Source organism: Mastigoproctus giganteus, chromosome 12, assembly GCF_048544385.1.
Source record: "Mastigoproctus giganteus isolate SK-2022 chromosome 12, ASM4854438v1, whole genome shotgun sequence".
In the NCBI taxonomy this organism is placed as follows: domain Eukaryota; kingdom Metazoa; phylum Arthropoda; class Arachnida; order Uropygi; family Thelyphonidae; genus Mastigoproctus; species Mastigoproctus giganteus.
In genome coordinates this window covers 50,611,895-50,625,530 of record NC_143586.1, presented here as the reverse complement: position 1 = coordinate 50,625,530, position 13,636 = coordinate 50,611,895, and the positions used below count along the sequence as shown (strand labels likewise).

At 35.3% G+C, this 13,636-nt stretch overlaps 1 protein-coding gene across 1 annotated transcript in view; it reads right to left on the bottom strand.

Moving 5' to 3' along the window:
• Atg2 (Autophagy-related 2) overlaps positions 1-13,636 on the bottom strand; it is a 359,564-nt gene that overhangs the window by 203,480 nt on the left and 142,448 nt on the right. The window contains exons 17-18 of the mRNA XM_090386633.1: positions 8,629-8,734; positions 5,983-6,217 (exon numbers count right to left, since the gene is read on the bottom strand). Coding sequence (XP_090242759.1) covers positions 5,983-6,217; positions 8,629-8,734 — 341 coding nt within the window. The remainder of the gene's footprint in view (positions 1-5,982; positions 6,218-8,628; positions 8,735-13,636) is intronic.

Sequence of the window (13,636 nt, the reverse complement as noted above, 5' to 3'; positions counted from 1 at the left end):
AGTCAGTGCACTATTAACCAATGACTGAATTGCACTGTGAGTATGTGTTAACTGAAAGGTTTTTGATTTTGGGTGGGGGGGGGGGGAGAAAATTTTATAAATTATAATTTTATTTTTGACTCTAGCCACCCAGTTCCCTACTTCTGGAAGGTTTGCACCGACTTGTTAGAAATGACTTGTGTAAATAAAACCAGTTTGTGGTATCTACAACATAAGTGCACTCAGAAAACAATCTTTCTGAAGGATGAGCAGTTAAATTAACAAAACAAAAAACAGTTTAAAGTCAGTTGCAATTGTTATGCCAGTTGGAGTCTTTTGCTACAGTATAGAGTAATACAATTTTTGTGCCATTTTATCTGAGCTGATGTCTTTTTTGGAATTGTCTTTAAATTAACTTTTTATATTTTTTAATTTTTTTTTATATTAAATCTTATCTAGCAGTGTTATGGCAACAAAACTAAAAACTATAAAAGAGGCTGATAGGATAAATCAAAGTAAAGCAGACATTACAAACGAATACAATATCCCTTTATCTACAATACTGTAAAACCAAAAAAACGGGAAACAAATTCGTGGCATAAAACACAAGGAGCTTGAATCAAAACTTTATGTGGTATCAACAAGTGCATCTAATTTGCCAATATCAGGTCCAATTTTGCAAAAAAAAAAAAAAAAGCACGATATCTAGCTCAGCAACATGGAATTAGCAGCTTCAAATACAGCAGTGGCTGGCTCCAAAGATTTAAAAACTGGAATAACTTGGTTTAGCCAAATGTTTGTGAAGAGTCTGGATTACTCAACTAAGAAAAAGCTACAGACTCGTTCTGTTGTGTAAGGTCCATTCTTGAAAAATATGAGGTTATTTTTAACCTTGACAAGACTGGTTTATTTTATAATTTGCTGCCAAACAACATTTGCTGTTCAAGAAGTCTTGTCATAGTGGAAAATTAAGTTGGTTGGTTGGTTGGTTTAGATTTTATTGGTGCAATAGCAACTAAGGCTATAATGTGCCCAGAAGATTAAGTAAACAAAGAGTCACTGTTCTGTTATGCTGCAATTCAGATGGCAGTACAAAACTACTCACTTGTGATTGGTAAGTTTTCCAAGTCAAGATGTTTTTAAGAAGTTAACCAACTTCCTTATGATTATGAGGCCAATAGAAGTGCTTGGCATGCGGTCAAAATTTTTCAGTCTTGGTTATCAAAAGTGGACAGAAGAATGGCTCCAGAAAAAAAAAAAAAAAAAAAAAAAAAACAAGGGAACATTTTGATGATTCTAGATCGTTGTACACCACATTCTGCCGAGACACTTAAGTTTGACAAATATACGGCTGTTGTTTTTACCTCCCAATACCACCAGTATTATGCAGCCACTGGATCAAGGCATTATTTATAACCTCAAGAGAGCATATAGAGCCCACCTGATAAGATACTTGATCCGCAACATAGGAAGGAACAATTTGCAGCGAAACTGGAATATCTTGGATGACATCTGTAATCTTGTTACTGCTTGGGACAGTATTACATCAAATGTAATAATCAACTGCTTCAGAAAAAGTGGCTTTGGAGAGAATATCATTGAAAATCATGGTTCAGCAGATGAATGTGATAGCAATATTTGAAGGAGCATATGGATTTTGTTGGCGAATTTGAAGAGTTTGTGAAGGTGGATGATGAAGTTGCTACCACAGCAATGCCAAACCAGAAGAGCTGCTGAGCACCAAGCAAAACGATGATGTTTTTGTTACCAGCGAAAGTGAAGAAGCACACACACACACTGCTATCAAAATAAGATAGCTCAAGTTGCATTGAGCATAACAGAGAATGTGTTGGCTTGCAGTAACATTGATAAACAAACTATTGCATTTTATAACACTTATGCTGTAGTTAAAAATGCATATAGGACTAAAACTGTGAAAACATTGGATTCTTTCTTAAAATTATATTAATTTATTAAAAAGTTAATGGTTTGTATGTCTCCTTTTATATTAAGATTGTAATTATTTTTACTGTGATACTAAAACATTGTAAATATCAAATATATACTGTACAATATTTTCATTTCCCTTAATTGCTTCTCTTAGTTTATCTTACAAAAAAAAAAAAAAAAAAAAATCTTTAAAAAAATGTGTTATTCCTATTATTGTATTGTTAAGACAAGGCTTTTGTTTTTATTATATTTTATTTTCTTAATTGAAATGAATTTGATATTATTAGATAAGGCAATTAGATTATTATTAGATAAGGCAGCTTTGAATTTTTTTTTTCAATATCAATAAAATCAAAAATATGAACATTAATTGCAAAAAATTAAATGTTAAACATTCATAAATACTGCATTTCAAACCAAGCACCTAGCTATACGATACAGTGTACCCCGCTTTACGATATTAATCCGTTACCATCGTATCACGAAAATATCATAATGTGAACCCGATAACATGTTTTTTTTGGTAATTCATTCCATGACCTCAGAATTTTCACTATATAACTAAGTTGCCAATTAAAATCATTAAACGCACTACAATTTCATCGCCATCATATGTTCTCCTTATAAGAATCAAATCTGAATGGCTTTGTGATATTTTTCCCAAGCACGTTTCTGGAGGTCACGACCATAAAACAAAAACAATTTGCACTTTCCAGTTTATTGGACTTTTCTGTTACTGCAAGCAATTCTAAATGGGTAGTAAACTCAATCTTATTGCATTTTAGAAAATACCGATAGCTGGAATTGTGGGGTTTTTTTTACGTTATTATGGTGAAACGTGTTTCCCCCTTTACTGAAATCTTCAATTGTGTAAAAAACAAATAAATTTTCAGAATCTTCTCTTCTCTTCATTTTTTTTTTTTTAAAGCTTTGTAAACTCGTTAATCTGTGCAAATCATGTTAGTTGCAATTTGTGCGTTTGGTTAAAAAATGCTTATTCATGCTATTGAAATTTATAAAGGAAAGAGAAGATTATCTTGGAAACAAACGCTTCTTGAAGCATTTCTGAAGAAGACAACTCCTTGTGCAACAAACCAACGAGTGCCGAGCCAATAATGAGTGATCAATGAGTTTGCATTTCGTTGATGATGAAGAATAAACATTCTTTAAACATTTGTAAGTCAAATAATTTCTTTATTATTATAATTTGCTTGATTTTACAGGCTACGTTTTCATTTCTTTGGATAAATAAATCATTGTTTAAACAAACAAATTAGCTAAGTAATTTCATTGTTGAGAACGTAACACCTATTTTTAACATTATGTCTATGGGAAACAAATTCCCGCTTTACAAGTTTGCTTTACAAGCGTCCGCTAGGAACATTAACTCATAAAGTCAAGAACTACCTGTATATAGTATGTACCAAAAAAAGACAGTAAAATTGACACTTTTGGGGGAACCTGGTTGTTACAAAATGTGAAAATTTAGGTCCCTTGAACTTTGTATTAATGAGATTCAACTGTATATATATATATTATATAATATTTCTAAAAACCAAAACTGAATGGCAGGAACATGCTCAGAACCATAAACACCTATGCAGTCCTAGTATTGATGTACTCCTTTGGGTTCATAGAATGGACCAACACCAAGCCGGAGGAGATAAGGTCAACCAGGATGACTAACCTTTGACTGACCTCACTGAACAAGGTGATTAAGAACCGTTGGGATTACTTCCAGGAAATTACAGCACCAATCTACCAAGTCAGAAAAAAGACAAACAGCACACACCGTGCTCAACCTTATTTCATCACAAGGAGCCCCAACTCACACAGACAGAACAAAAAAAAAAAAAAAAAAAATGGATGAGGGCACTCCAATGACCCATCAAGACTACATAAGACGGCTTCCAATACATGGCTCATGAACTAGAAGCTCTTCCCTGTGACAATGATTCACACTTGCCATCCAAGACCAGGTAATCAGCACTAAAAACTACAGGAAATACATTGCCAAGGACCCCAGAATGACAGATGACATGTTGATGATGCCACCTGGCCCAGAAACAATCCAGTACATCACTACGCAGTATAGATTTTATCACTCAGATGGTTACACTCAAATGCACAACCAAGTCTCCAGGATAAATACATCAGAAGCGAGTGCAAAAATAGCACTTGATCAAAGAAAGTGTACTGTATTACAAGTATACACCTCAGGCCGTACTAGAGATCCCTATTCATAAACTATGCTGGGATTGTGCCATAATTACAGACAAGATCTTGCACAACAGACCAGACATAACCCTCATCAACAAGAAAGAAATGGTTGCCTACCTGTTCAACACAGCAAATTCCATAAAACCTATGAGGAAAAGATCAAGAAATACCCAGACCTAATGCAGGAAGTCAAAGAAATATGGCACACAGAAAAAGTAATGAACATCCTGATCAGTGTCAACAACTAGCATGGTGCCAATGAGCCTCTATAAGAACGTAGCAGCAATAGGCCTACCAGTGAATACCAATGTGGAACTACAGAAAGCTTAGATCCTGAACACCCATAGGATAGCAACAGAATTCCTTGAGCAACAGTAATAATAACTGACACAGCCAACTACCTCAAGCACTTGGTAGCAGTACCCATCATGGTGTGGAAAAAATCCCATAAAGGAGAAAGTTTTCATAATAATAATAAAAAAAATACATTTTAAAAGTTGTATTAAACTGAATCCCCCCCCCACTTCTCCTCAAAACAAAATCTGAAATATTTTTACCAAAATGCTATACTGGTAAAATTACTCTCAGCACTGAGTTCAGTAGTAAGATAGTACTCTCATTTTCCTTCTAATAAGGACTTCAACTTATGATAGAAAATAATTTATCAAAATCTAATAACTTTATTGAAACTTGCATTGTTTAAATAATTCAATGAAATCAGTAAATATATTAAAAATAAAGATTCAAGTAAAAATTCTGAGCAAAATCTTCATGATATGAGAGCTTAATAAAATGAATGTACTTCATATGTAAAAGCACTTGGACTACTGCTCCCCCCACAGTTAATTTTAAACTGCAGCAAATATTGTAATGGACTTTTTACTCACAATAAAACTGACTCTTGTACTAAGCATTGCCCATGTATTGCACTACTTTAAATAAATAACATGGCCTTCCTTAAACTTCTATTTATCTATAAGACAAATGAGTAGAAATATGAAACAAATAAACGGCACATCGGCCTTTTCATTATATCTTTTTGTTTTAACACCTAGGAACTCATCATATAAGAGTTTGCTGTGTGTGTGATTATGAAGACCATTGCAACGTTCACAGGTTTAATCACATTTCAATTTTTAATTTCTTATTTGATGCATGCTTGGTGCTGGAAAGCCAGTCACTGTAGAAGGGTGTTTAACTTCTGCAAAAACAGGAATAATAAGTTTTCATTTTCAATGAAATGTGATCATTCAATGTGATCATCACCTTTTTACAGACTTCAGACTTTTTACATCTGAATCAAATTATCACACTTTTAGCAAACAAAGTATTCCAATACAAAAGCATTATTGGACATACGATCACCTCTTTCAGCATGAAAGACTAATTTCTGATTGGATGAACTTCTATGCATGTTTCGTTCTATGCCCAGAAAGTTGGCAAGAACTGTAGTGTTCCTAAAAAATATCAAAAAAAAAATGGGTGGCATCAGAAGATGAGATGCTGGATCCGGGAGGACTAGTCTTAATTCATGATTTTTTAGCAAAGCACTAAATTTCTAATTGAATTAAATAAATAATACAGCAACCTTACTATTCAAAACTACAAAACCATTGAATGCAGATTATGTGCTGGCTATTGCACATAATATATGTAAGAGATAAAGCTAAACTGGCATCATCTAATGGCAACTTTGAAGCTCATATCAATAAATAAAAACATATATTGATCATAACTTTGATATTCAGTAGGTTTGCTTTTAAAAACAAGACAAATGCACTTTGAAAAAATGAAATAATAAAAAGTAAGAAAATAAAAAGGTCTTAAATTTACCTTATCAACTTCACAGCTAGAAGCTGTTTTTTGATGTTTATCTACATTTTCACCTTCAGTATTAATATCAGTCTCATACACAACCTTCCTTGAAGCAAATGGAGATATGTCATCTTGTTCAACATGTAAAAACATTGTTTCCATAGAAGCTGCTTGGGTAGAAGCATCTTTATTATCCAAAACTTCAGTTTCCAAAAGTGAAAGTGGTACTGGTGGAATGATTTTGATAGTTAATCTGAAATTATTTTAATTCCAGTAAAACAAAATACCTTGTAAAAACAGAAAAACTGAATAATTATTTTAAATATCTAATTTATTAATTTTAAGGTTAATTACTAAATGAATATTGTGTTATTGATTGTCATGCAATTAGTGATACCTTAAAAGTCATTTTTGATAGCATACTTTCCTCAAATGAATTTTTAAACAACTAAGGCCATATTGCTCTGGGAATATGCGGTGGTCATTCCCTGACCTTTCCGCATCCTCTGTATTTGGTGGTGACGGGCTCGAACCCCCGGTCTAATCAAGAAGCGTGTGCTACGCACTGTTGCTCCTTCCCACCTGGCTACGGAGGCGCCTAACAATACTGATGATGGCATATCAAGCTCAATGTCTAAGTAAGCAGATGATACAAAAATTGGCAAGATGGTAAATGACAAGAATCATGGCATAGTACTGCAACAAGACCTAGAAAGACTAGGCAGATGAGCTGAGAAGTGGCAAGTGATCATTAAAATTGATAAATGAAAGGTATTGCATAAGGATAACAGTAATGGCAGCATAGCAAACTAATTGGGTGGTATACCATTGATATGTTATTCAATTCACATTCAAGGTGGTGGAGAATGAAAAGACCTAGGGGTAATTATAGTCTGACATGAAGTTTCTGCAAAGTGCAGAGAGGATGCTAGTACAGCTCGGAGTTAATAATTATACCGAGTTATGCCAGAAGGCAAGGGATAAGGTGATTACCCCAGTATACAAAGCAATGGTTAGGCACATCTTGGGCGAGTACTCAAGATGTGCCTAACCATTGTATTGTTTACTAGCAATAATAGTGAATCAAATTCAAGAAGAAAAATAAGATTAGTAAGGGACACAAGAGGTTACTCTTACAAGAAAGGCTTTAGTTTTGAAAACTGCATCACCTGGAAACTAAGCATCTTTTTATACTGTTGCACAAGGAACACTGCTGTACAAATTGGAGGGCAAGTTGCTGCTATGGATAAAGGGATGGCTGAATGAGAGAAGACAGAGTGGTAATCAATTGATAATGCTCTTTGTGGACTAATGTTATTAGTGGAGTCGCCCAGGGTTCGGTCATGGGCCTATTGTTTTCTATATTTATCAATGACATTAATGAAGGTATATATCAGGCTTAACATCCAAGTTTGCAGACGTTAAAAAGGTTGGCAGGGTTGTTAATGACAGTAATGACAAAACAAGTACGCTACTGCACCAGGATCTAGAAAAGTTAGGCAGATGGGCTGAGAGATGGCAACTGAAATTTAACATAGAAGTACTGCAATGCAAATGCAAAGTACTGCATATGGGTAGCAGCAACCCCAGAGTAACGTACCAACTGTGGAGCTCAGGTTCTTGTCATTGATATACAGGAATTTTGCTAGCAGGGATAAAGTGGTGATTATCCCCTTGTATAAGGCAGTGTACCTTGAGTACTGCATATAGGTCTCGAGGCCTCATTTTAGGAAGGATGTAGAGCTGCTGGAATGAGTACAGAGAGGGGCTACAAGATTGTTGATGGGAATATAAGGGTTGCTCTTACCAAGAAAGGCTTAAGTTTTGCAAATTACAGTGTCTGGAGACAAGGTACCTGTGTTGTGACCTGACTGAGGTATATAAGGCCTTGAATGGTTTGAGCAAGCTCAATGCTGATGGGATTCTTCCTCTTCTTCATGCACCTGAGGCGGCATAAATTCAAATTGAGGAAAGACAGTTGCAGAAATTTGCCTTTCAGCAGCGAGTGGTTGATTGCTGGAACAAACTTCCAACTTTTGTTTTGGAAATTGATAGCTTAAACAAATTCAAGATCTGGACAACTAACTTTTGGACCGAATGGATGGGTGAAATGGAAAGGTTTTTTTTTTTATGCTGTATAAACTTGATTTCTTGCATCATGTCTCTAATGCTAATCTGCAAGGTGGCCTGATAAGGCATATAAAGTGCCTAATGCTTTATGTGAATTCAGTGAACTAAATGCTGATGGCTTCCTTACTCTTTCTCGGACATGTCACATAAGGAGACAAATTTAAATTGAAAAAGGATGGTTGCAGGAAGGGCAGACATGAAAATTTGCTTTCAGTCAGAATGCAATTCATTTTTGAAATAAACTTCCATCTGGCATTTTTTTTTTTTTTTTTTTCTGAAACTACATAAATTTGCTTCCTTGCATCATTTTTCACTATTAATACTAATATGCAATTTATATAAACTTGTTTCCTTGCCTAGTTTTTCAATTAATACTAATAACAGCATGACATTTATTACTTCTTTAATTACTCATTCCATATTCTGTTACTTATAGCTACTTATGGAAATTATGAATACCTTATATTGAATATTTCTCTATCTAGATTCAAGAAATTAACAATTTAAGAGCTAATATGTAGCATCTATGCATACCTTGGCCAATCAAAGCATTCATGTTTAGTGTCACCATTGGTGAAAGGATCCACAGATGCTCTCAGAAAAGATATTGGTTCTTCTGTGGGAGATAACTGATACAAAGCTGAAAATTTAAAGTATTATTTAAAATGATTAATTATCATTTCAATTTTTATAATATGAAATTAAATTTTAAACTTATTTAACTAATCTGGTTTATGAACTAATCTAAATATCTGTATAAGTGTATCTGTTCAGGGTATCAATAGTGTTTATAATAGGGTAGATAGACAATGCACATATACAGATATTATTCAGACCACATGTGTCCAGGTGAAGTCCTAAAAAATTGGAGACGAGTTTACCTTTCTAATTTGGAAAGAAGGTTAAACAAGCCATTACAAACCCTCAAGTATAACTCTACAGCAGGGAAAATTACAGAACCAATAATTTAGGATGTATTTCATAGGCATTTGGGGAGGGTTGTAATTACACAAGAAACAGCATGGAATTCCTAATTAGTTAGGCATGGTTTGTTAAGAACAAAACATACCTAACTAATTTGATGTGCTACTATGAGGTAGTCACAAAAGAAATGGATGGAAAAAATAATTTTGATACAGTAATGCACAAATGCTTTGATATATATATATATATATATATATATATATATATATATATATATATATATATGCGCCTCATATAAAGGCATAGGGACCTAACTCCCCATTTTTAGGTTTAGAATATTTCTTATCTGGACCTTTGTCATACATAATTAGGGCTCAAACTTATGAATTTAATATTAAAACTGGACTTGGGTTAAGTGTTGTTGTTTAGATTTTACAATTTGTAAATTTAATTTTTGCCTAATCAATTATTTTTTTCACAGTGAGAAAGTTGTTCCGATTCTTGGTTCAGTCTAAAAACAAACCAATTCAATTTCAGCAAAGTTGTGATGTTCACTTTTCAGTACACACATTTAGTTATGTAGATGTTGTTTGTTATTTGGTTTTTAGGAGCATTAGCAACTAAGGCCATATTTCTCCAGGATATGCGGTGGTCATTCCCTGACCTTTCCGCATCCTCCGTATTTGGTGGTCACGGGCTCGAACCCCGGTCTATTTAGTTATGTAGAACAGCTGGTTATATGAGAGCAATTACATGTTCCGTTTTCTTACAAAAACAACAAAAGATATAACATTTAAATGAGTTCTTTTCAACAAAAAAAGGAATTCTGTAATGAAATGCAATTATTTCATTAAATTCATTTTTAAAAGAAAAGGAAAGTAACATGCAATAAAAAATTCAGTGTCAGAGAAAGAAAAAAAGGATAAAAATGGGAACGTATATTTTGATACTTAAGCTTGTGCCTGGCCATTTGCTCTTAAAATCAGTATTGATAACTTTCAATAGCATTATATAGCTGTTGTTATAAACAAAAAATAAAAAATGAAATAGGATAACTAATAACAATATCAGACTCAAAAAACTTTAATCTGATAACACAATAGCAGACAAAAGAAAAAGCACAAAACACTGTCAACAAACAGAAACTTTGCTTTTTCACAAAATATATTGATGAATTTGAAGTGCTGACCAAGGCAAAGGCAGATATTGCTGGGATATCAGAGATATGGTGTCACAGAGATATAAGCAGTGCAGAATTGGAATTTGGGGGGGGGGGGGTACAATGTGTATAGAAAGGATAGGAAGGGAGGAGGGGTTATGCTGTTAGTTAAGAAACAAGATCTAAGGAAGTGCATCCAATTGATGTTGGTGGACAATGCAATTCTGAGTATTTTTGGTGTGACATAAGCAGTAGGAAAGGAAAAATGAGTGGGTGTGTTATTAGCCTAATGAATCTGATGAGTATAATGAGCAATTGTGCAGAGAAATAGTTGGTCAGTAAATCATAATGAATTTGGGGAATACAATGTGTACAGAAAAGATAGACAGGGTAGGAAGGGAGGAGGGGTTATGCTGTTAGTTAAAAAACTAAATCTAAGGAAGTGAATCCAACTGACATTGGTGGACAATGCAATGTTGAGTCAGTGTAGTTTTTCCTCTCCAGTTGAGACACTGGAGAGGAAAAATGAGAGTGGGAGTGTGTCATAGGCCTAATGAGTATAACGAACAATTGTGCAGAGAAAGAGTGGGCCAGTAAATCAGAATGTCTTGTAATGGGGGATTTTAACTTTACAGATATTGACTGGAACTTGTGGCTCGGTCACTCGCATGCTAGTAACTTGGAGGATTTATTGGAGGATTGTTTTCTACAGAAACATGTTTGAGGGGCAACCAGAGGGGGTAATACTCTTGATCTGATTATCAGCAGTGATGACTCTTGCATTAGGAATGTGCAGATAAAGGAACCATGACAATGATCAGTGTGCTGATGTGGGATTTATTTAAAGATGTAACTACCATTAAGGGTAAAGGGAAGGGTTTTTGTTTTGGTAAAGGTGACTACAGTGGTCTCAGGCAGTTTTTGAATTCTATACAGTGGGATCAACTGATGTTAAAAACAGTGAATTCTAAATTAATCTTGGAAACTATTAGGCTTTTCATACCAACTAAGAAATGCTGTTCAAGTTTTAAGCCTAAATAGATGTCAGATGAACTAATGAGGCTTGTGGCAGAGAGGAAATGTGTGGGATGCATATAAATTAGCAGGTGACACAGAAGCCTAGGGCAGATATAAGCTAGTCTGTAATCAAGTCACAAAGCAGGTTAGGCAAGTGAAGGCTGATTACGAGAAATCCTTGGCAAAGGATGCAAAGAAAAACAACAAACACTTCTTTAATTATGTAAACTCTAGAAGGAAGGGGATGAATCAGATTGGTCCACTTGATGTTGGTGGTTCGACTGTTCATGATCCTGCTCAGACAGCTGACAAACTGAATAAGTATTTTGCATCTATATTCACACATGAATTCTGTAAGGAAGGGGAGGACAGAAGTTTACTAAACTCTAACAGGGAGCTAAATGATTTTGTAATAACGGAGAGCAAAGTGGAGTTCAAATTGTTGAAGTTAAACATAAAAAAAAGGTACCTGGAGCAGATGGAATCCACCCAGTTATATTAAAGGAGGCAGCGAGGAAAGTAAGCAAACCCTTAGCCATAATTATGAGAGCATCCTTAGATTCAGGAGAGGTCCCCATGGACTGGAGATATGCAAATGTATCCCCAATTCATAAAGGGGGTTTCAAAGGATTATGCAAATAACTATAGACCAGAACTTCTGTTCTGGAGGAAATAATGGAGTCACTGGTTAAAGAAGTGATGCAGGATCACCTAGACAAGGCTGCAGTAACAGTTCAGACACAGCATGGGTTTAAGGGGAAGCCTTATCTGACAATTTGATTGCGTACTATGATGTGATCACAAAAGTAGATTAAAAAAATAATTTTGATATTATATACTCGGATTTCAGGAAATCTTTTGATACTGTTGCACACGGAAGACTGCTGTACAATTTGGAGCAGTATGGCATTAAGGGCAATTTGCTGAATGGATAAAGGGATGGTTGAGTGCCAGAAGACAGAGTGGTAATAAATGGACACTACTCTACGTGGACTAATGTTATTAGTGGAGTCCACAAGGATTCTGTGCTGGGCCCATTGTTGTTTTGTGTATTTAATAATAACATCGATGAAGGTATATAGGTTAATGTCCAAGTTTGCAGATGATACAAAGGTTGGCAGGGTTGTTAATGATAGTAAAGACAGTATGCTACTGCAACAGGATTTAGAAAAGTTAGGCAGATGAGCTGAGAAGTGACAACTGAAGTTGACACATGAACATTGACAAATGAAAAATACTGCATATGGATAGCAGTAATCCAAGAGAAATGTACCAACAGTGTGGTACTACACTCAGGTAGGTGGAGAATGAAAAAGACGTGGGGGTAATTATGCAGTTGGATATGAAGTTCTATGAGAAGTGCAGAAGGGCTGCCAGAGCAGGTCATAGAGTTTTGTCAATGATATATAAGAATTTTGCTAGCAGAGACAAGGTGATTACCTTTGTATAAGGCAATGGTCAGGCCATTTTAGGATGTAGGGTTGCTAGAACAGAGAAGGGCAACACGATTGGTGAGAAGAACAAAGGGGTTCTTTTACCAGGAGAGGCTTAATTTCTGTAAGTTATAGCATGTGAAGACTAGGCACCTGCGAGGTGAACATGGCCTTCAATGGTTTGAGCAAGCTCACTACTGATGGGATACTTCCACTTGCTGAGATTAAGCACCTGAGGGGACATAGCTTCAAACTGAGGAAAGGTATTGTAGAATAGATGTGTGGATGTTTGCCTAGGAGCAGGAGGTAACTGATTGCTGGAACAGACTTCCATCAGCTGTAGAAGTTGATAACTTCCACAAATAAATTTAAGGCTGAACAAGACAAACATTTGGAGTGACTGGATGGGTGAAATGGGAAGGATTTTTTTTTTTTTTTTGGTTAATGCTCTATAAGCTTGCTTTCTTGCATCATACACCTCAACTAATGCTATCTATGTGTTTTTTTTTTTTTTTTTTTTATGTAGACCCCAAACGAGGGGTATTAGAAACTATAGTACTTAGTACCGTGCTTGGGTTGGAGATTGAGAAGATGAAAGAAGATATTTGTTGACATTGGACTTAACTTCTGTAGACTGCAATTTTCAGGAAATACATATGAAGGAAGGTTGTTCCAGAAAACGGCAGTTGAATGAATAAACGAGGAAGATGAAAAGTTAGTTCTGTGAGTTTGAAGTTGGAGAGTAAATGGATGTTGGCTGGTGGCGGCATGTGTTCGGACTATTTTGAAAGAGAGAGAGAGCGGGAATTATAGAAGCCAATTCAGAGGAACAGTGCCCATGGAAGTATCTGTAGAAGAGGCGTGCAGCAGAAACAGTACGTCTATGAGACAGCGAGTGGAGAGACTGTTAGAGATGAATCATTAATTAACTAACTGCCCTCTGAATGGAATCAAGAAGCCTAGTGAGGTTTTGGGGGCACCACCCCAAATGTGGGAACAATATTCCATG